Genomic DNA, 23614 nt, shown 5'->3' with positions numbered 1-23614 from the left:
GACTCTGCTTAAAGCATATAGGGAAAACACTGGGTGGAGGAATAAGAAACAAGAGTTTAGCACTAGCATCCAGAAGTATGTTAGTTAGACGAAAAACATGTAAAGAAAGACTTCATTGTTCTGCTTGTGCTAATTCCCCATGAAAGACATCATTGTGTTTGCACAATTACGCATATTAAGTGTGTAGGTGGGAAGAAGACCTGTGCTCACGCATGGCCACTAGGAGCTGCCAACAGTGTCCTGCTGCATCCCACCTCCCCTCCTCTGTCTTCTAACGCCAATAAGGAAGTTGCATTTAGGATTTTATGCCCTTGGAAATTGCTCAAATATTTCAAACTGGTTCGCTATATCATACAGCCCTAGTAGGGGCTTGTGTACGGACACCACAGCATGTCTGGATTGTTACTGTGAGCTGCTTTAGGGCTGCTCAGCATCCTATGCCCTTGGCATTGTCCAGCAGCGTACACACACACACAGTCTCGCACACATTCAGTACAGTCATTGGTTGAAACATTGTGACTCCAGTGTTACTGTATCACATCTATTCAGTCCAAGCCATATGAGGGTAATCAGGGTATTTGTGCACTTCATTGTTAATAAAAGACTGCTAACACATGTTTCGTCGAATAGCCTCCGTATGTTCCTCATACATTACATTTCTCTAAGTGCGCTCCATGTTTCCTTGATTTATGGTTGTCGACTTGAGGGATGGGGGATGAGGAAAAAATATGATTTAATCCATTTTAGAATAAGGCTGTAACGTAACAAAATCTGGAAAAAGTGAAGGGGTCTGAATCCTTTCCAAATGCACTGTAGGACATGTTTAACGAATACCATGGAGAGGTTTTTCCCCTTTATTTCTGAGTATTGTTTCCCTTGTTAGCATTTTATACCGACCAATAATGCAGTGATTGAAACCATCCCATAGCTCCTCTCCTAATCCGACTCAGATATCTCCTCTACATGGCACAGCACAGGGAAACAGATCTAGTCCTGGTTGACTAACATGGACAAGACCTGGTCCAGGCTAACTGATACACTACTGCACTGACTCCTTGTTCTTTGTCCTTGGCTGCATATGGTTCAAAAGAGGTCTGAAAACCAAGAGCTTTGTTAGTAGTGAGAGTAAGTATACAAAGCCTTTATAGAGACTACATAAAAACTGGAGGTAAATGTAACGCTTTGTGTCTAACTTATTCTTAAAAGACACGCTTTGACTAATGAGGGCTTCAGCATCTGACGTTGACCTGTGACCTCTGGGTAAGCTGTTTTCCTGGCAGGTCATCCCGCTCCCAGCCTTTCCAGCTGTGCAAAGCAGGTCCTGATAACGTATTACGAAAGGAGTCGTCTTGGAAAAAGAGTGGGCCTATGACCTACTATTAGCCTGTGTTTGAAAACTCACTCTATTCTCTGTGTGAGACCCTCCCCCCACTGTTCCACCCTCAGTGACTCTGCCTCTTCTGAGACCCAGGCGGGAAAAAGCCAGCGGATGTATATTGATAGGGGAAAGACCGCAATATAAACACAGCCTACAATGCACTCCCGCAAGTCTCACGGCTGATTGAACTCATGTTAACACCATAAGGACTTTGAAAAGAAAGAGGGCGAGAATGAGAAAAGAGATTCAAATCCCAGAGTAGACGGTTTACGGAGTGCGAGGGCACGGCTAATTTCCCTTTATGTGCGCATGTATGTGTGTGTGTGTGTGTGTGTGTGTGTGTGTGTGTGTGTGTGTGTGTGTGTGTGTGTGTGTGTGTGTGTGTGTGTGTGTGTGTGTGTGTGTGTGTGTGTGTGTGTGTGTGTGTGTGTGTGTGTGTGTGTTTGAGAGAGAGAGAGAGAGATTGCAGGGTTTGTGTGTTTTTACCAGATAATGATACGACCACCTGTGGCTTGTATTATTTTTTTTAACAGGTGTGGAGCCAATAGTGTGTTTCTCTTACCTTTTGTCTTGAATTTGAGTGTGCATGCTAAACCTGCTCTGTGTGTATCCCACTTTCTCCCTCTCTCTCTCTTCCTCTTTCCTCTCTCTCAGGAACTGGTGTCCCCATACAGTCACTAAGACGGTGACTTGCCAGGTGCAGAATGGGACAACCCTGCAGCGTGTCTACCAGACATGTCGCTGGCCACAGGGATGCACAGGGGGCAGGTGAGTCTGGGACCTCTTATCCAAAACACTGCATGTCAAAACCTCACCAAACACACCCGACATCTACACCTTGATGAATGAGCCACAAGATCAGAGGAACTGTTTCCTCCTTACACTGTTTGTGATATTGGCCTGTGTGTGTTCCCCAGCTACCGGACAGTGGTCAGACCCTCCTATAAGATGGTGTACCGTACCATCAACTCTCTGGAGTGGAAGTGCTGTCCAGGCTACAGCGGCACGGCCTGTGAAGAAGGTAAGAGGGCAACAGAGGTCAACATCTTCTGAGATTCATGCACTTACAGATTTCGCTGTTCTTCACCAGCTGAGCACATCTCTGTACTTCTCTGTACATCTCTGTACTTCTCTGTACATCTCTGTACTTCTCTAGCTTCTGGTCCCTGTAGTGCCTTTCTCTCCTCTCTCTGCATCTCACCCCCCCTCCCCCCTCTTGCTTTCTCTCTGCTCCTCTGATTGACTGGCAATGCTCACAACTGAAAACACATGAATGTGAGCAGAACAATGAGGACATGAGATTTTGGAGCGAGGAGAGAGAGAGACCCGAGGAGGTGAGGGTGATTAACTTCTTAGCTTGGATGAAAAGGTGCCCAGAGTAAACTGCCTGCTACTCAAGCTCAGAGGCTAAGATATGCATAGTATTAGTAGATTTGGATTGAAAACACTCTGAAGTTTCTAAAACTGGTTTGAATGATGCAGTATAACAGAACTCATATGGTAGGCAAAAACCTGAGAAAAAATCCAACCAGGAAGTGGGAAATCTGAGGTTTGTAGGTTTGCCTATCCAATATACAGTAGGATATTGGTCATTTTGCACTTCCTAAGGCTTCCACTAGATGTCAACAGTCTTTAAAACCTTGTTTGATGCTTCTACTGTGAAGAATGAGGGAAGGAGAGCTCTTTGAGTCAGGTGTCTGGCACGAGCTGAACATGCGCGGTCACGTGAGAGCGACCTGATTTCCATCGCATTTCTGAAGACAAAGGAATTCTCCGGTTGAAACATTATTGAAGATTTATGTTAAAAACATCCTAAAGATTGATTCTATACATCGTTTGACATGTTTCTACGAACTGTATCGGAATTGTTTGACTTTTCGTCTGAACTGGTGCATCATGAATGTGGATTACTGGACTGAACCCGCGAACAAAATGAAGGTATTTGGACATAAATGATGGACTATATCGAACAAAACAAACATTTATTGTGGAACTGGGATTCCTGGGAGTGCATTCTGATGAAGATCATCAAAGGTAAGTGAATATTTATAATACTATTTCTGACTTCTGTTGACTCCAAAAAATGGCAGATATCTTTATGGCTTATTTGGGCTCTGAGCGCTGTACTCAGATTATAGCATGGTGTGCTTTTTCCGTAAAGTTTTTTTAAAATCTGACACAGCGGTTGCATTAAGGAGAAGTTTATCTAAAGTTCTATGTTTAATACTTGTATCTTTTATCAATGTTTATTATGAGTATTTCTGTAAATTGATGTGGCTCTCTGCAAAATCACCGGATGTTTTGCAGGCAAAACATTACTGAACATAACGCGCAAGATTTTTGGATATAAATATGAACTTTATCGAAAAAAAACATACATGTATTGTGTAACATGAAGTCCTATGAGTGTCATCTGATGAAGATCATCAAAGGTTAGGGATTAATTCTATCTCTATTTGATTTTTGTGACTCCTCTCTTTGGCTGGAAAAATGGCTGTGTTTTTCTGTGAATAGGTGCTGACCTAACATAATCGTTTGTGGTGCTTTCGCCGAAAAGCCTATTTAAAATTGGACACTGTGGTGGGATTAACAAGAAGTGTATCTTTAAAATGGTGTAAAATAATTGTATGTCTGAGGAATTTTGATTATGAGATTTCTGTTGTTTTGAATTTTGGCGCCGTTAATGGGATCGCAGCCGTAAGAATTAAGGGCTGAGGTAGTGAATCCTGTGCATGTGATATGTAGTCCTGGAGCCTGGTTCTGACGCAGCTCTGAGCGGGAGTCAGCCCCTCAGCCATGTTGTGGTCAGAGAAACCATGAAGACCAGACGGCTGCCAGGACTGCCTTGGCTCTCCCCCACTTCCTCCTTCTTTCCACACTCTCACTTCCCCTTCTCACTCTCTCCCGTTTGGTTCACTTTCTCACTCTCAGGTTTGATATCTCTCTCATTTCTCTCTTTTTTTGTCATCCCTTTCTTCCTGTCTGTAAGTTATCTTTTCTCACTTATCTCAAGTTCAATAATGTATCTTTGTCTTCGTTCCATTGCCCATTTCAACATATCTCTCTATCTCTATCTTCCTCTGTGTTATCCAGTATCCCCAGTTCCTCACTGTTAGCCTCTTAGGAGTTCCTCAAAACGAATAAATGAGTAACATGGATAAACACTAGGATACCCCTCTGTTTGCCTGCATATCAATACACTCACTCTCCAATGGTCTAGAGAAACCTCACATCAGCATTTTAGGGCAGAGCCAACAGCCTCCAGTTTATTCATCTTTTAGGTTTTTTAAGTGTCCAACTTGACTGTTATTGAATTGCATAAGGACAATTATTTTGTATGGTTTTGCATTTTATGGTCCATCTGCAAGTATGGTTTCATCCCCTTAAAATGCTAACACTCTGTTATTGCTATTCTGATCCTTTCAACTCCAGTAACTCCCCCTGCCTACACAACACACACACTTCTCCTCACACCACTCACCCAGAACAGAGCCTAATGATTTCCCTTGGCGCTGGCTGGCCCCGTCTGGTGTAGAGGGTGGAGTGACTGTTTGCCCCAGGACCTGGCTGATTACAATAACCCTTTACTGTGATAAAACGTTGAGTTCTCAGTGGTGTTGACATGGGAATACTGTTTCCCTCACCAGCCAGCCCATTCCTCCCAGGTGAGCTAACCGTCTCTCTGGGGGCCTCACAGGGGCCCACTACCTGCCCCCCTACCTGAAGGGTGCTGTAATAGGGCCTCATTTGGGAGAAATTACTCCACTTTTCCCACCAGCAACCCCTTTAGACATGTGCCTAGGGCTGTGGTGGTCACGAAATTTAGTCAGCTGGTGATTGTCAAGCAAATAACTGTCGGTCTCACGGTAATTGACCGTTAATTAACATAACACATTTAGCATCTCCTGGTTTCCACACAGTGGCCTACAAGCCACTGATGCAGACCGTTGGAACATCTACATTTTGAAAAGTCTAATAAATCCATATAATATAGCCTACACCTTCACAATAAATCCATTCTTTATTTTAGACAGGTCAAAAGAAGCATGATATGAAGAAAATGTAGTCTATTTATTGGGGCTATTGTCACGGCAGCATAGCCTAGTGGTTAGAGCATTGGACTAGTAACCGAAAGGTTTCAAGATCAAATCCCCGAGCTGACAAGGTACAAATCTGTTGTTCTGCCCCTAAACAAGGCAGTTAGCCCACTGTTCCTAGGCTGTCATTGAAAATAAGAATTTGTTGTTAACTGACTTGCCTAGTTAAATAAAGGTAATAAAAAATTCAGAAGAACAAAATAGCATTCTCTGAGATGTGCTTATGTTAGGTCCTATGCCAAATGGCTATACTAGTTCATTTAGCAGACAAGATTTGCTTAGAATCTCGTGGCATTATTTTATATTATTTTATAGTATGAAGAATACAATTGAACAAAGCTGAATAAGATATAAAGGATATTTTCTACAAATTATTTGAGGGAGTGCGCACATGCGGCTATTCTGTGTTGAGCGGTTAACGAAGATATATGTACTCCTATATGCTTCATTTTGAGTTATTCATGTAATTTTAGCTGTTCTACATACGTTAAGCTATATGTTTTGATTTTTAATACATTGTAAGGCTGCGTGATGTCACTCTAATGATGATTTGAAAAAAGTTGCTTGAAGGGCATGAGCTCTGCTTTGTTTTTTGCGCAGGCTGTACACACTCAGTCTCCCATTCACAATTTGGCAAGCACTTGATAATGCTTCGGATTTCACGGCGGCATCCCCTATGTGTCACGTTCCTGACCTGTTTTTCCTTTTTCTTGTATTTATTTAGTTGGTCAGGGCGTGAGTTGGGGTGGGCTGTCTATGTGTGATTTTCTATGTTGGGGTTTTGTGTTCGGCCTGGTATGATTCTCAATCAGAGGCAGCTGTCAATCGTTGTCCCTGATTGAGAATCATACTAAGGCAGCCGGGGTTTCATGTGTGTTTTGTGGGTGTTTGTTCTTGTGTCAGTGTTCCACCACACAGGACTGTCACGGTAGTTATTTTGTATCGCATATTGTTTTTGTTAATTATTAAATCACTATGGAAACTAGCCACTCTGCGTATTGGTCCGATCCGTCTCGCCTCTCCTCGTCCGAGGAGGAGGATTACGACTGCCGTTACACTATGTGTGGACGTAATGCACCCTACAAAAATCCATGCTTTTTTAAGGCCAGTGGCTGTGGTGCCCTTGGCCCGGAGTGCTCCATTGTGCCCTTCTTCCTGAGTGCTGCGCGCGCCGAAGCACCTCTCACTCACATGGCTCTCCATCCGTCTTTCTCACAGGCTACAAGTGAAGACAGACACATCAGGGATGCAACTGCATGCGTCCTTATCCAATTCCGAGGTGCATATTGAAGATATTGGAAGAACTGTCCACATTTACTTTTCGTCAGCCAACAAGATGAGTAGGCCTAACGAACAGCAAAAGCACTAGCCTATGTCAATCTACTATCCCCCATAGTACAAATGTCGACCTATTCTTTTCTGTGTTAGAAATAAAAATTCCAAACATAGTCTGGGACAGTTGTGGGATGCGATGGATCCCAAATGAATACCACTAGCCTCAAAAATACTTTTTTACGCAATGTGGCTGACGCAACAGTTCAGAACATTTAGCTTCAAATGTTGATAAACTATTTCTTCACATTATAAGCGCAGCAATGCGTACATGGCAGGAGGCTATAAGCGCAAATGTTCCATTAGCGGGAAAACACTATTATCAAAAGTGACCGCAAATGCGATTATGCATGTAATGCTTTTATTATAAAGGTGCATTTTTTTATGGTGAAAATGATCTTCCCCAAACTTGAAACTCACGCGCTGCTTATATATATATATATATATACACACACACACACACACATCAGTTAGGCTCTACACTCCTTGTAAAGCAGATTAATGTGTCACGGCTCTTGTCATAATGAGGATCGGACCAAAGCGCAGCGTGGTAAGTGTTCATGATTTTATTTGATCACAAAACAAAATAAACAAGAGGGAAAACCGAAACAGTTCTGTAAGGTGCATAAACTATACAGAAAACATAGAAATAAAGAAACTAGAATGCCCACCCTAGTCACACCCTGGCCTAACCAAAATAGAGAATAAAAGCCTCTCTATGGCCAGGGCATGACATAATGTGCTTAAATTTAAGAAGTTATTTGGCCACTTTAGTTGTGATACAAACCTTATCAAAACATATAGCCCTATGGGCTAGGCTACATGAGGTAAAAGGTCGCAAAAAAAGGTATTGTTTCTTATGCTGGGCATCATTCATCCTTGATTTAATCTTGTCTTAACATATACTAAATAATATATGTGTGAAATTTGTTTTGATTTAGAATGGACCATTATCATGCACCTGTCTTGATATACATGCCATCTATGCACTTAAATAGTGAATGGAGGATGCTTTTCCCATGGTTTATTTTCATGACAGCCAGGTAGCCTTTACTCCTGTTGTAAAGATAAGCAATGTGCTTAATATTAGGAAAGTTGAGAAATAAATATAGTAGGCCTAGCCTATAGAAAGCTGATGGGAGCCTCCTCTTTTTAGTAGAGGCCATCCCTCTGTTTTCTCGCCCAATTGCATAGCCTACAGAAATATTGCACAACATGAGGTCATGGGCTCTCATGAAGTGTTTGATTCGATTTTCGATTACATTTGCATTGATGTCAGAGTTATTAGAGGGGCAATAGACTGCTGAGTACCAGGCAGTTAGCAAGATTGGTAGGCTATTAATGACCATCAGCAGCATCAGAGCTTGGAGAAGCCTAATTACCGTGACTGCCTTCATGAGTCGTGACAGCCGGTGTGCGGTAATGGTCACCGCAACTGCCCTACATGTGCCTACACATGTTGACACAAGGTGTACCAGTGGAGGCTTCTCAGAGGAGGAAGGGGAGGACCATCCTCAATGAATTTCATAAAAACACAATTTTTAAAACATTGAAAAAGTTATACTTTTTAGATAAAACTATACTAAATAGAATCACGTCAGCAAATAATTGATTAAAACACACTATTTGGCAATGAATGTCTACAGTAGCCTCAACAGCACTCTGTAGGGTAGCACCATGGTGTAGCCGGAGGACAGCTAGCTTCCGTCCTGCTCTGAGTACATTGACTCAATACAAAACCTAGGAGGCTCATGGTTCTCACCCCCTTCCATAGACTTACACAGTAATTATGACAAGTTCCGGAGGAGGTCCTCCAATCTATCAGAGTTCTTGCATCATGAACATGTTGTCCACCCAATCAAAGGATCAGAGAATTCATCTAGTACTGAAAGCATAAGCTACAGCTAGCTAGCACTGCAGTGCATAAAATGTGGTAAGTAGTTGATTCAAAGAGAGAGAAAGACAAAAGTTGAACAGTTTTGAACAAATCAATTTCTTCCAAAATGAAGGAGAAGCAAGTGAAAGATAGAAATGTAATTTATTTTTTTACTTTCAGTTTCACTTACTTAGCTAGCAAATGCAGCTAGCTTGTTTAACCTACTCAAACACCCTGCTCAAAAATAAGGATGCTATGTTAGCTAGCTGGCGATGACTATCCAACAAAACACTAGAACTCTTCAAAATCAAGATAAGCTTTTGGTTTTACTAATTTATTGCTACCGGGGCCTGCCGGTGTAAGAGCTAAACTGCTTACTGACTGTACACTGTAACGTTACTGTAACGTCTATTAGCTATGTTGACTATGACGTTACTTTAGGTAATATGGTGACAACGATGTATGCTGTGTGTAGTGGTTATGATATGGTTTGGCTTGGAAAGTTTTTTTTGCCTGGTCACATACAGCTGATGTGTTGTGCATTGAAGTCTACAAGTGAAGGGACAAGGTGACAGAAGGAGAGAAGGAATACAACGTGGCTGCTATGAAAGTGAACTGTGTTTATATGTGATCAGAGGTGTATTCATTCTGCCGATTCTGTTGAAAATAGTTTCTTAAACGGAAGCAAACGGAACAAAACGGGGATAAACATACCTAAATTTGTCGAATAGAAACTCTCGTTTGCAACTGTTGGACTAATGATAACACCTTATGTCAGCTAGATGCAGGCAAGACTGTGCAAGGCTGTATTTAATGTGTCACTGTCTGTCCATGTGTCACTGTCTTTTACCTCAAATGTTTCTCTCGACCTGTGTGCACCTACTTTGTAAACTTTCATTCATAGGCTAGGTTGTAGCAACCTCGTGATGACTATAGGGATATTTTTAGTATCATGTAGTAGCCTAAACCTCTCGCTGTTACATTGAACTGGGTGAATGGGATATGAATGACAGTCATCCAATATGCTGTAAATATAGGCCATGCTCATGAAAAAAGAAATCTTAAACGCCACTGACCGCCACTGAGGTGTACATATGTCAGAAGCCCTCTGATACAGCGTATGAGACACTCAAAAACTCCCACACACGCATGGACAGACTACCGAGATACACACACACAGAAAACACACAGAAAACACACACACACACACACACACACACACACACACACACACACACACACACACACACACACACACACACACACACACACACACACACACACACACACTGTCAATAGACCTAGAATTATCCATTTAAGTAGTACTAGAGGGCCGTGGTGGGGGTTTGTCTGGGGGGGTTGAGACGGGGACAGGGATTCTGAGATTAGACACTTATGAGAGCCCCGTTCCGGGTGTCTCAGATCAAAAGCAGCGCTGAGTGGAAGTGTCAGCTCGTATTCAGACAGCCCTGCTATGCAGCGCGGTGGATAGCATCCAAGACCGCCACCGGGATTGTGTAGGAAGGGCCCCTGCCAGCACTCAACCTGATACCCCTCCTCTCAGCCCCCTCTTCCCATACCTTAAGGATAAATAAAAACAAGCGACACTGGATGACTGGAGATGGGACAGCACATGCACAAATTGTTGCCATAGCGCTGCCAAGGGAAGTTAGCGCAGCATTCTCAGTTGATGCAGCATTCGAGTGCGAGGTCAAAGATGAGCTGTGTGTGACGTTGTTGTGATTGTTAGGCTCTGGCTTTGCGGATACATGGCCTAGAGAATGTATTTGTGTGTTTTAGACACATAACATAGATGTATGTTATTAGTTATTCGTTGAAGTGGACATACGGGATATATCTTTGGTCTAAAGTTAAACTAATGTGATGTCCTGTCCTCTTGATCTATGACCCGTTCAAAGTTCCAGTTAAGAGTAGTCTTAGGTTTTCCCCTCCTTCCTTCCATCTACACACTCCCTCTGCTGCCTGTCTGCTGTCTGCCTCTCACAGACTGTGGAAAATGTGCATGATCCTTTGATTTACTTTACCTCCCCTAACTTCTCTGTACTGTACCACTACTCTGACTGACCCCCCTCCCAGGGCTGGTCTGCATTACTGCAGCCGTCACCACAGCAGACAGACAGGCCAGCTGCTAACTGGGACTAGGACTGGGACTCTCACTGGGAGGGTGAGAGTTAAGGTGAGACTGAATGATGGCAATCCTCCCCACTCAGGAAAGCCAGAGCGGTGAGGGCTCTATATTTGTAGCGTTGATTGTTGAGAGTTGTTTTCGCTTTTGTTCCTTCACTCACTTAGCTGAGTTATTTCCCTTACATGCGTGTACTCTCTGACCTTGTTAGGTGCTTTGGAGTTTGGTCCCCTGCCTGTTGTCAGAGTGGCTGACTAGGGTCCAGTCTGTCTGGTGTGTCTGACCTAGAGATAACACGTCTCTATTTTAGTTTAGAACCTCTTAATGTGTTTCCCCCAGTCCCAATGGCCCGGGTGCAGAGTGTACAGACCCAGGATGAGTGAGTGAATACTATTGGATGGGTTCAAGTCACTCAAGTCACTCCAATCAGAGGATCCCGTGGGATCTGTGGCCCGTTGGCTCCACCACATCCAGCCCATGGGCTCCAAAAACAAAACATTACACACACAGGCTGATAACAGACAAACCCACTGAGTCAGAGAGAGTCAATGTGGAGTAAGATAACACTGTATTAAGACAGCCACCCCTCATATTTCTCTCTGTTTCTCAGGCCTCCAACCAAATCTCAAGCCTTGGCTTAAATTCCAAACCAGTGGTGTAATTACCTCATCGTAATTGTTTTCTATGAGGTTGGGGAGATATTGTCTTACTGCTGGACCTGCAACACAATGGTCTTTATCTCTGATTGAGCTTGAAAAAACATCTAAGTATTTGCAGATGGAGGTACTTTTATAAACTGCCAGAGAACATGGATATAATGTATGCCTGGATCGCATCACCCTTCCAAGCAACACAACTCTTGTTTTCACTGGGGATATCCCAAGTTACAATACATCAAATAACGCTATCAAAATTATACCCCATTTTATTATAACAGAATATCAAACATATTCCGTATTCCTTATATTTGATTATGACATTGGAGTTTATGGTTGACTTCAGGAAGCATAGAAGGGAACATACCCCGATCCACATCAATGGGACTGTAGTAGAGAGAGTCACGAGTTTTAAATTCCTCGGCGTCCACATCACCGAGGACTTTCATGGACCAACATCACCACCGCCCTTGTCAAGACGGCGCAACAGCGTCTCTACTTCCTATGGCGGCTTAAGAAATACGGCATTCTGCCCCGGGTCCTCTCAAAATACTACCGCTGCATCATCGAGAGCGTCCTGACCGGTTGCATCACAGCCTGGTACGGGACTTGCTCTGTCCACGAAAACAAGACCCTCCAGCGGGTGGTGAAGACGGCCTAGTACACCCCTGGGATCGTGCTTCCACCCATCCAGGACATCTACTGGAAACGGTGCCTGAGGAAGGCCGCAGCATCATCAAGGACCCCACACACCAGTCACAAGCTGTTCACTTCTTTACCATTGGGCAGAAAGTGTTAGAGGTCTGATACCAACAGGCTCAGAGACAGTTTCTATCTACAAGCCATCAGACTGCTTAACACTTGAACTGGACTGACCACCTGCTCTGATTCTCCGCATCTTAGCAAACATCACAGCTGCTGCTACCAGACTCTTATTATACTGCTCAATTTATACACTTGCCCCCCATCCCCACTTCTCCAATATACGTGTAAATATTGGACTATAAATTGTGCCTTCCTGTATTATACTGATGCTAAAATGTTTATTCTATTCTACTGCCATGTACTTTATGTTAGTATTCTTATGTTTTACTATTTCTTATTGCTGTTACATTGTCGAGAAGGAACCTGCAAGTAAACATTTTGTTGGACGATGTACACCATGCGTATCCCGTACATACGACTAATAAAACTTGGAACTTGTAATGGAGATCATAGTCTCCCTGGCATATACGTTGTGATAGTATTCGTGTCTCCCTCAGGTCAGGTGTGTTAGTTGGCCTCCTGCCCTTCTCCCCTGCTGTGACTGAGTTATGTGAGGATAGAGTGTGAGAAAGAGAGGATGACAATGGGAGGTTCCAGTTGATATCACAGACTGAACATGATTTATAAAGACAGACACGTGAAACAACACAACACCGGGCAGCTTACCTCAGGAGGGGACCGCAGGCAGCACATTGAGACATTAGGGAGGCAGTGGAGGCTGCTGAGACACATAATAATGGAAATTAGTTAATGGAATAGCATCAAACACATGGAACCCATGTGTTTGACATATTTGATACCATTGCACTCCAGCCATTACCAGGAGCTCCAGCCATAACCAACCTCCTGTATAGGGAGGAGGTTTTGCTGAATTAGTGCGGCTGAAAGAGCCCCATCAAGCCATGTTTCTCAGCCAAGCGGAGGCTGCGGTTTATGGGCTGCAATTACAGCGTGGCCGACAGGCAGAGGCTCGGCATCTTTAATAAGCCGCAAAAGTGTAATCTGTGTTTTCACAGCTCAGCTCGGCTTATCAGAGGCCTACATTCTAAGCCCCTCACTTTAAACATCGCTGGGCTGCAGCTTGCCATTAGCAAGGGGAGTGTGAGAATACGTGGGGGCTGGTGTGTGTGTGTGTGTGTGTGTGTGTGTGTGTGTGTGTGTGTGTGTGTGTGTGTGTGTGTGTGTGTGTGTGTGTGTGTGTGTGTGTGTGTGTGTGCGTGTGCGTGCGTGCGTGTGTGTGTGTATGTATATATGAGTGTGTATGTGTGGGTGGGAGGGAGAGCGAGGTGTTGAGCATTTGTATAGTGAAGGATGCAGCTGTTAAGCGTGATTAGCCGTTTTAATGGCTGTAGTTTTTAGTAGCTGTAAGTGGAAAGACCCCAGTGTGAGGTCACGGGTGTGGGAGCCGCACGAGACCAGTTCCTCTCTCTCTGAGTGCTGACCACTCCCACTCCTCTTGGATCACACAAAGGAACACTGTCAAAAACAACATATTATGACCCAACATAAAGCCACCACTTTCCAGAGCTGTCTCTGAAGTGGCCCTTCTCTCTCCTCTCAACCACCCCCCCCCCCTGGTCCCACAGTCTCCTTGTTTGCATTAAACAGGTTGTAAAACCACTGGAACACTGACACGTGACATACACATACACCCAAACACACTCACACATACACACTGATTTATTTAGAAGGAAACGTAGACACACACGTCACGATTTACACACATAAGCACTTTCAGATGCACACACATACTCCTGCACGTACACAAACACACACTCACCGTCAGCCACAAAACACTATTTGCATAGACACACATAGCCATGAAGGCATCCTATACATCCACACAGACAGGCATGCTCCCAGCCGTATGCAGACAGGCCTGTGCTGCGGAGATTCATGGCTGTGTAAATGGCAAGCGACAGCAGCACAAGTGCTGAGCACAAATTGGAAGCAGCTGAAGCCAGGCGAGGCAAGGGGAGGAGAGCAAAGGGCCCCAGATGAGATTAGAGACGAGAGAGTCCAGCCCCTGGCACCTCGCTTCTCTACTCAGAGGGGATTAGTCACAACAGTCATTCATTACCATACGACACCAGTCAATTTTTCGTGGGACCAGCCATCAATTAACTAAAGCAAACAGGGGAAAGGAAGTTTTTTTCTCTCTCTGTCTGTTTCGCGCGCTACTCTTGTTGTGTGTTTGTGCTCATTTGTTTAGACGGAAATGGTAAAGAGTTGTTTTAGACTATTTCAAAGTATATTTTAGAGGAAACCAACTATTGCCACAGGTCAGATGAGGGTTGAGATTCCCTGTGCTGCATGCAGGTCAGTTTATTTATGGTTTCCCTGGCCTCCCTGGAGTCCTGAGGCATTGTGGATTATTGAAAATCATGCTTCTTCTTCTGGGGAAATGGACCCAGCAGGCAGAGATAGAACTGTGTGCATGCCTGGCCTCTCCACCATGCACTCACACACACACACACACACACACACACACACACACACACACACACACACACACACACACACACACACACACACACACACACACACACACACACACACACACACACACACACACACACAGACACTCCTGCCCTAGCCCAATGGCAGCCACTATGCACTCCTCTGTCCCCAATAAATGAGAGGCATGAGAGGACGGGGGAGAGTGGGGGAACAAACATAAATTGGGTTTAAACATCTAAAAGAGAACCGTCAGATATCCTATTCTTTTTGTTTTGGGTCAGTGCTGCTAATGACCTCACCCTGATCTCCCTGTGTTAGCCTCAGTTCTCAGGAGAAGCTTGTGGTGTAAAGAAGGTCAGCCATGGTGTGGAATTGTGCTGCAGCCCTCGACTGTCTCTGCTCTACATCCTGACTGAGTGATGTCATCAGAGGCGCACTAGGTCTGTCTGATGTCCCGCAACCCCGCAGAGTCTAAACCTATTACCTTTACTGTAGCTTTGATGGATTATGACAAGGCCATGAGATATATTTCTAAATGTTTTGACATTGTTGAGGTTGAGACAATGGCAGCATTAATGGGGCTGGCCTGTGCTCTCAGGGTGCTGGTGGTAATGTGCTGTACATCCCTGATGAGTTCCGGTGCCCAGCGCTGGCTCCCAATGGGATTGCCCTCCCTTCGTCTGTGGATCTCTTTCACGGAAGGACATCCACTCATTCCCTCTAGTTGGGGCGGGCGCACAATTGGCACAGCATCGTCCGGTTAGGGTTTTGCCAGGGTAGGCCGTCATTGTAAATACGAATTTGTTCTTAACTGACTTGCCTAGTTAAATAAATAAATAAATAAAACCTAAACTATCTTTTCTCTTTTCTCAATCTATCTTCTACCTCTCTCCTCACCTTACCCTGTCAGTCTCTCCACTCACTTCTTCTCTCCTGTCTTCTTGCATCCTCATTCCTCGCCTCTCCTCTTTCCTCTTATCCTTTCGTCTGTTCATCTCTTATCTCTACTTCTCTCTTCACTCTCGCTGTGCAGTGCGTCAGTCCTGGCTGCCTCTCAATCCTCCACACTGCCAACTCTCTCTCTCTTTCTCTCTGACTGATCCCTTTATTATTTTAATACAGCCCTGGGCAGCTGCAGATATTAATCCAAATGAAATCGAATTATGCCCCTCCCTCCTCCTCTCCTCTTTCCTCCCTCCCTCCTGCAGTTGTCCAGATGCTGCAAAGCAAAATGTTTAGTATGAAACCAGCATGGAAACTATGCTAGCAGTTGCTATGCTGGTGCTGTGTATCATAGTGTATATGCAGTATCTGTTTGAGGTTTTGCATACTCCCAGAAGTCTTAATTGTCTGATTGCACATTCGTCATCTTTACAAGAGTTCATAAACATATACAACGCCACATGAAAGGGACTCAAAGAATTGTGGTCCAATTGGTGTGGATTGAGAAACCAAACCATGCCTCCCCCTACTACACTCCCCTATCCCAAACCACAGACAGACAGACAACCACAACAAAGCATTGGGCTGCGGTGGATGGATGGGTGGTGTTGACATTTATGACCCCTCATTTCAAGGATCATTTCAAGGACCTCCCAAAACCCATCGTCTTGCTGTTCCTCTAAAACCCAATCCTTCAAACTTGCAGCCACTGGATGAGTAAGTAGACTCAGGTTGCAGTCACATTGCTATCCCCACTCCATCCTTTGTGAACACTATTTACTGTTCCTCTCCTCTCGCCTGCGTATGTGGTGGAGTGAGGTGGTGCTGAGTCAAAAAGAGAGAGGTTTGGTGATGGTAGTGATTCATTCTGGTTTGGAGCTGGAGAAGGGGTTTTGGATGAGCTGCACTTGCACACAGGCTAATTAGAGACAAGCCTGGCTCTGTGAGCAGCAACCAGAGACTACAAAGGACAATACTTCCCTCTGGCCTCTGTGGAACCAATCGCCTTGACTGGGGGAAAATTACTTAGCCTCATAGGCTGGAACAGAGAACAGTAAAAGGTATAGGAGTGTCTCTAAAGATCCGATAACTGATATACAGTATGAGGCCAAATTAGGGGTGTGAACGTTTAAACGTTTAAATGAATTTGGGATCCTTAAAGCTGCAATATGTAACTTTCACATAGAAATCAGTGGAGGCTGCTCAGGGGAGAACGACACATATTAATGGCTGGTATGGAGTAAATGGAATGGTATCAAAAACATAGTTTTAATTTGTTTGATACCATTCCATTTACTCCATTCCATCCATTATACTCCATTCCAGCCATTATTATGAGCCGTCCTCCCAAGTCTAAGAAGCGGTAGATATACTCTAATGGCGATATTTCTATGCTTCTCGTGCTTAAGTTTAGTTTTTTTGCATCTTTTACTTTCGGTTTTGTACACCAGCTTCAAACAGCTGAAAATACAATACTTTTGTTTATGGAAACTATATTTCACAGAGGTTTAGATGGTACAATGATTTTCTACGCTATACTTGCTTGTTTTGTCACATAAACTGAAATTAGGTGAACTATTCACATTTTTTAAACCAGGAAATGGCGATTTCTGCATAGGGCATATTTAACGTTAAGAAAAATCCCTAGCCGACAATATGCTGGGTTAAGTTGTGTAATTTCAATAAAACCAGAGAGGAAGAGCTAAACTAAGCTACTTTGGTGAATCTCTCTCCCTGGCGCTGGCTCGCCTGCTTTTGCTCTTTGCTAATGATTGCAAGTGTGTATTCAGTCTTCTCCTATTAATTGATGTTAGGCCCTGCTTTACTGAAATTGCAAGATACAGCATTCCATTGTGAGATACAGCTTTTGATTGCCGATAGATAGCCCTAATGCACGTTTCTTCACTGTCTGCCTTGTGGCCGACCTGCTTATACTGTGCCCCTCACCTCTCTTTCCATCCCTCGCTAGCTCGCTATGAAAAGATGTGTGTTCTCGGAAGTATGGCAACTAATCAGTGTTAGGGTTAGAATTAAGTTTAGGGTTAGGGTTCGGACGTAGAGTTAGTTTTAGAGTTAATGTTAGGGTTAGGGGTTAGGGAAAATAGGATTTTGAATGTGCCTGAATTGTGTGTCCCCACAAGGTTAGTTATACAAGACTGTGTGTGTGTGTGTTGTCAGGCCCTGGCTGTGAGCTCAGTGTGAATGAGTGAGAGGATCATAAACACCTGAGGAGGCAGGAACACACAGCTCTCTCATTAGGCTGTATTTATGTTCCTGACCAGAGGGGAGCGGGGGAGTCCACTGTTGGCTCTGCATGGCCGTGGAAGGCAGGCGGGGTCCAACCATAACACAGGGCCATTAACCCATTCTGGATGAGTCCCAGAGGGTGGTAGGGCGGGCCAGGCGGAATGCAGGCCTGGGATTGGAGGTTCAGGGGTACGTCCTCTTGTTAATGATCTCACCCTTCAGAGACTCTCTGGCCAATAAGTTCTCACAGTTTCACTTCAGAATTAGACGTTCATCCATGTTTCTCAAACGTCAAATTTCTATGTTGTCCCAAAAGTCGAATTTCAAAGTGTTTAAGGTTAAGCTTAGGCATTAACTCGGTAATCTTAAGGTAAGGTTCAAAAACAACTTTCTATGGCTGGATTCAAACTTGCAACCTTTTGCACCAGAGGCAGATGCTATGCTTACACCCATCCGCCATCCCTGTCCACAATGCCCTAGCAAAACCGAAACCTACTTGAAGGTAACAGCGCTCACTGTTGCCCCTAGTGGCTGGTTTCCACGTCAACTCCTGACATCGTCAGACACGGATGGACATCGAATACTGACTTGTATCACGGGTGACCTGGCTGCTCGGGCACACTGCTCTGACACAGTCACACCATCCTTCTCTTCCTCCAGCCCTGAACCCATGACCTGGGAGCACAACACACTCCCTGACCATCACTTGAAAAGCTCTGTACCACAGATCAAATCCTCTTCACCAACAAATTTCTATTCTCTAGTGAGGCAGATGGCAAAAGACAGTGCTAAAGTTTGGTTCTGCCAAAGTCCCCGCCCCTCCATTCTGTGCATAAAGGAGAGAATATATGTGTGTGTGTGTGCGCGTGTGCGTGTGTGTGTGGATACATGCGTGTGTTGTTTGTGTGTGTTTGTGTGTGTGCGTGTGTGGTGTTTGTGCATGTGCGCGTGTGCATGTGTAAGGACAGTATGATGGAGTCCAGAGGACTCTGAGGTGTGACAGTGAAGGAGTCAGGACAGAGGAGGAGATATGAGCTCTTTCTTAAATGATGCATGTCTTACACGCTCTATTAACGCAGGGTAAACCCTGCAGAGGGAAACGCTCCTCTGTCTGACACGTGTGTGTGTGTGTGTGTGTGTGTGTGTGTGTGTGTGTGTGTGTGTGTGTGTGTGTGTGTGTGTGTGTGTGTGTGTGTGTGTGTGTGTGTGTGTGTGTGTGTGTGTGTGACAGATACACACTCACTCTCTTAAGAGCCAGATACAGTGTCTGATACATGGCTGTGCTGAGGAGGACTGGCACAATCCTGACCCCCCCCCCCCCCCCCCCCCCCACACACAGACACACACACACAAATACACACAAAGACACACACACACACACACACAAACATGTAATGCACACCTGCTCAGACCCGACACAGATAATACTTAACTTTCGTACATATACACACAGTATCGCAGGGAGGTCAGTAAATCAATGTGTTGGGTGAGGATCTGTGACAGGAGAGAGAGAGAGAGAGAGATAGACAGAGAGAGAGAGAGAGACAGAGAGAGCGAGAGAGAGAGAGAGAGAGGCAGAGAGAGAGAGAGAGAGAAAGAGAGGCAGAGAGAGAGAGAGAGAGAGAGAGAGAGAGAGAGGCAGAGAGCTAGAGAGAGAGAGAGGCAGAGAGAGAGAGAGAGAGAGAGGCAGAGAGAGAGACAGAGGCAGAGAGGGATAGAGAGAGAGGCAGAGAGCTAGAGAGAGAGGGATAGAGAGAGAGAGAGAGAGAGAGAGGCAGAGAGAGAGAGAGAGACAAAGAGAGAGAGGCAGATAGAGAGAGAGGCAGATAGAGAGAGAGAGGCAGAGAAGCAGAGAGAGAGATAGAGAAAGAGAGAGAGAGAGAGGAGGTCTAGACATAGTGTAGTCTCAGTGCTACTGGGTGGGAGCAGAGCAGGGCCTCCCATCACAGCCCTGTCTATCTGCTGCTGTCGTTGTAGTGAGGCAGGGAGAAGGGTGGCTGTATTATTTATGTCGGCTCACCTCCATGTTTTCTGTCTGAAGGGTTCACCTGACAGGGACTGCACTGTCTGGTTCTGAGACACAATGGGACTGTCAGTCAAATAACTGCTTATTCTGGAGATAGATACCTGCCTCTCACCTAATAAAGAGCTGTGAGTTTGGATGAAATAATGCCCTGGTTCTCAATCAAGCATTCATGCAAAAATAAGTCTGAGTATCATCAGTCTGTCAGACTGTACACAAATCTCTCTCTGTCTTAGTCTCCTTAAAGATGATTATTCCTCCCTGGACATAAATCCTTCATTACATCCTATTTAGAAATGAACTGAAACCTTATTCCCAGCTAATACGTTTTGTATGACACCTCCACTTTGGCTGTGTAAATTTAGCTGCTGGTGTAAACAGAGACACATTCAGGCTGTGTTACTGAAGCTGCAGCCAGATGGGTTCAGAACCTGAGACTGTTGAGAAGTGCTGAAAGTCCAAGCTCAGTTTAGATCCTCCTCTCATCTCTCTCCTCCTCTCTTTCTCCCTCTCTCTCAGACAGGTAATAATCTATTCACCCCATTGTAGATGGAGAGAGAGAGGAGCTATTTTGGCAAACTGTAATTCATTTCTCCTGACTGCACCTGACAGAACAGAAACCTCACCCACCCCTAACAGTACAGCAGGTTTCATAGAGCTGCGGTGTTCCATAGTGTTCCATAGAGCACCATAGTGTTCCATTGTGTTCCAAAGAGCTCAATAGTGTTCCATTGTGTTCAATATAGCTCCTTAGTGTTCCATAGTGTTCCATAGTGTTCCATAGAGCTCTATATTGTTCCTTTGTGTTCAATATAGATCTACAGTGTGCCATAGTGTTCCATAGAGCTCTATAGTGTTCCTTTGCGTTCAATATAGATCTATAGTGTTCCATAGAGCTCCTTAGTGTTCCATAGTGTTCCTTAGAGCTTCATAGTGTTCCATTGTGTTCATTATAGATCTATAGTGTTCCATAGAGCTCCATAGTGTTCCATTGTGTTCAATATAGATCTATAGTGTTCCATAGAGCTCCATAGTGTTCCTTAGAGCTTCATAGTGTTCCATTGTGTTCAATATAGAGCTATAGTGTTCCATAGAGCTCCATAGTGTTCCTTAGAGCTCCATAGTGTTCCATTGTGTTCAATATAGATCTATAGTGTTCCATAGAACTCCATAGTGTTCCATAGTGTTCCTTAGAGCTCCATAGTGTTCCATTGTGTTCAATATAAGTCCATAGTGTTCCACAGTGTATTAGTCTTACAATGGGACGGAGCATGTCATGTCAGCACCGTGGCAGGCAGCTGTCCTCCTCTGTGAATGTGTCTGAAGGACAGACGGAGGCAGGACACGTATCATCACCTCCCCCCTACTCGCTTGTGCCTGTGATAGAATGTTGAGGTGAAACAGCCCGCCAGAGACAGACAGGGGTGTTGACAGAGGATGGCAGAACATGGTACAGTGTGCTTCAGCTGCTAGAAAGGGAGGGAGCATGGAGCAAAAGGGCAACAACAGAAGAGGGGAGTAGAGGGAGGGCAGGGAAAGAGAGGGAATAGATCTGATTGCACTAAACCTTCTCCTGCTAATGTTGATGTTACAGCAAATTGAATTGAGACGCTATTCTGATTACTGTGCAGATTCTTTGGTCTGGATACAGTATAGGGCCCGTGGCAATATGGCTGCCAAAGAGGCAAGTAACTCCTTTTTTTGTAGCTCCTTTGTAGAGAATGCCTGACTACTTGGTTTGATCTTACAATAGTTGAATTTGAACTTTCTTGTGAATATAATATGTTGTTTTCTATAATGTCTTGTAGTGAAATGCTGGTGTGCATGTGTGCTCTCCAGACTACTGTCTCCTCTGACTTTTAAACTGTGAAATAATTCCACCAAGCCTGACTGATATGGTTTTATATGAGTCAGTCATGGCAGAGATGGGGATAATCATGAACCATGTCGCTATGGAAGCAGCCAAGGAGCCTGAGGGTTCTATCACAACATGCCCCCTCGCCCCCCTTTCCACCCTCATCCACCCACAGAAATATGGTCAAATGCTTTAGTGCTGAAATTGCTGTAAATTACTTTAGCATCTCATCTCACCACCAAGTGATGTCATTTACAATTACAAATCTTTTATAAAGATTTTAAATTAAATACTTTTTACGACGGCTTTGTGTAAAGACCATTTTAATATACAGTAGATAGGAGTATAATGACTTTAAAATACTTATTTTAACATGATTGTCCTAAATTGTCACTTGTGATTTTTACAGCTTTCATGAGTAGTTTAACAGGCTGCTGATAAAACATCAATAGTTTGCTAAGTCAAGGACCTTGTTCTTATTAAACTCTACCAAATATATCAAAACATTTTATACTCCCTGAAAAAGAACTTCAGTTCAATTATACCTTCATAAACCCATTAAGTCCCAACAAAGAGTGTAAGATAGAGAAGGAGAAAGGGAAAGACAGGATGAGTGTGTGGACTCTCTAGTCTTCTTCCTCTTCCCACTGTTGTATCGTTTAGATTAGAGTTACTGTCCAACGGTTTGTATGACAGCTGGATCCAGTAGAACCCCATCACTCAAAGCTACTCTCACCATGTAGACACATACTCACACACTCTCACGTATCCACATCCACACACCTTGTCCTGCTTACAGTACCAAACATACGCTGTCACATTCTCTCACCATGTAGACACATACTCACACACTCTCACTTATCCACATCCACACACCTTGTCCTGCTTACAGTACCAAACATACGCTGTCAAATTCTCTCACTCAGAGACACATGAACACACACACACTCTCTCTGTCTGTACCTGGATGCCACTATGTTTGATTTATCTTTCTTGTCTCACCAGTTCCTGGGCCAGGAGTCAGTGTGAGAGACAGTATACTATATATCCATTCTGCTTTACTACATTACACTGCCATACGCCTAGGGACCTAGGTCTCTCCCAGCCAAGACCTCTGGGCCTCCTCCAGAACACAACACACACTGCCAGACACACACACACAAACACCCACACACAGAGGAGAGATACAGTGGAGCAGACAGACAACGTTATGGCTGGATGTTTTATAATGTCTCTGTACGTGTGTCACAGCACTGCGTCCGGCTGAGTGAAGAGGGCTAGTCTCTGTACGTGTGTCACAGCACTGCGTCTGGCTGAGTGAAGAGTGCTAGTCTCTGTATGTGTGTCACAGCACTGCGTCTGGCTGAGTGAAGAGTGCTAGTCTCTGTACGTGTGTCACAGCACTGCGTCTGGCTGAGTGAAGAGTGCTAGTCTCTGGAGCGTGTGTCACAGCACTGCGTCTGGCTGAGTGAAGAGGGCTAGTCTCTGGAGCGTGTGTCACAGCACTGCATCTGGCTGAGTGAAGAGTGCTAGTCTCTGTACGTGTGTCACAGCACTGCGCCTGGCTGAGTGAAGAGTGCTAGTCTCTGTACGTGTGTCACAGCACTGCGTCTGGCTGAGTGAAGAGGGCTAGTCTCTGTACGTGTGTCACAGCACTGCGTCTGGCTGAGTGAAGAGGGCTAATCTCTGTACGTGTGTCACAGCACTGCGTCTGGCTGAGTGAAGAGTGCTAGTCTCTGTACGTGTGTCACAGCACTGCGTCTGGCTGAGTGAAGAGTGCTAGTCTCTGGAGCGTGTGTCACAGCACTGCGTCTGGCTGAGTGAAGAGGGCTAGTCT

At 44.6% G+C, this 23614-nt stretch overlaps 1 protein-coding gene across 1 annotated transcript in view; it reads left to right on the top strand.

Annotated features, from left to right (window-relative positions):
• The window catches only part of LOC120063010 (EMI domain-containing protein 1-like), a 109217-nt gene that overhangs the window by 15640 nt on the left and 69963 nt on the right, over nt 1–23614 (top strand). The window contains exons 3-4 of the mRNA XM_039013092.1: nt 2033–2146; nt 2296–2399. Coding sequence (XP_038869020.1) covers nt 2033–2146; nt 2296–2399 — 218 coding nt within the window. The remainder of the gene's footprint in view (nt 1–2032; nt 2147–2295; nt 2400–23614) is intronic.

Source organism: Salvelinus namaycush, chromosome 18, assembly GCF_016432855.1.
Source record: "Salvelinus namaycush isolate Seneca chromosome 18, SaNama_1.0, whole genome shotgun sequence".
In the NCBI taxonomy this organism is placed as follows: Eukaryota; Metazoa; Chordata; class Actinopteri; order Salmoniformes; family Salmonidae; genus Salvelinus; species Salvelinus namaycush.
Note: the sequence above shows the minus strand (reverse complement) of the source record. Positions and strands in the feature narration are given on the sequence as shown.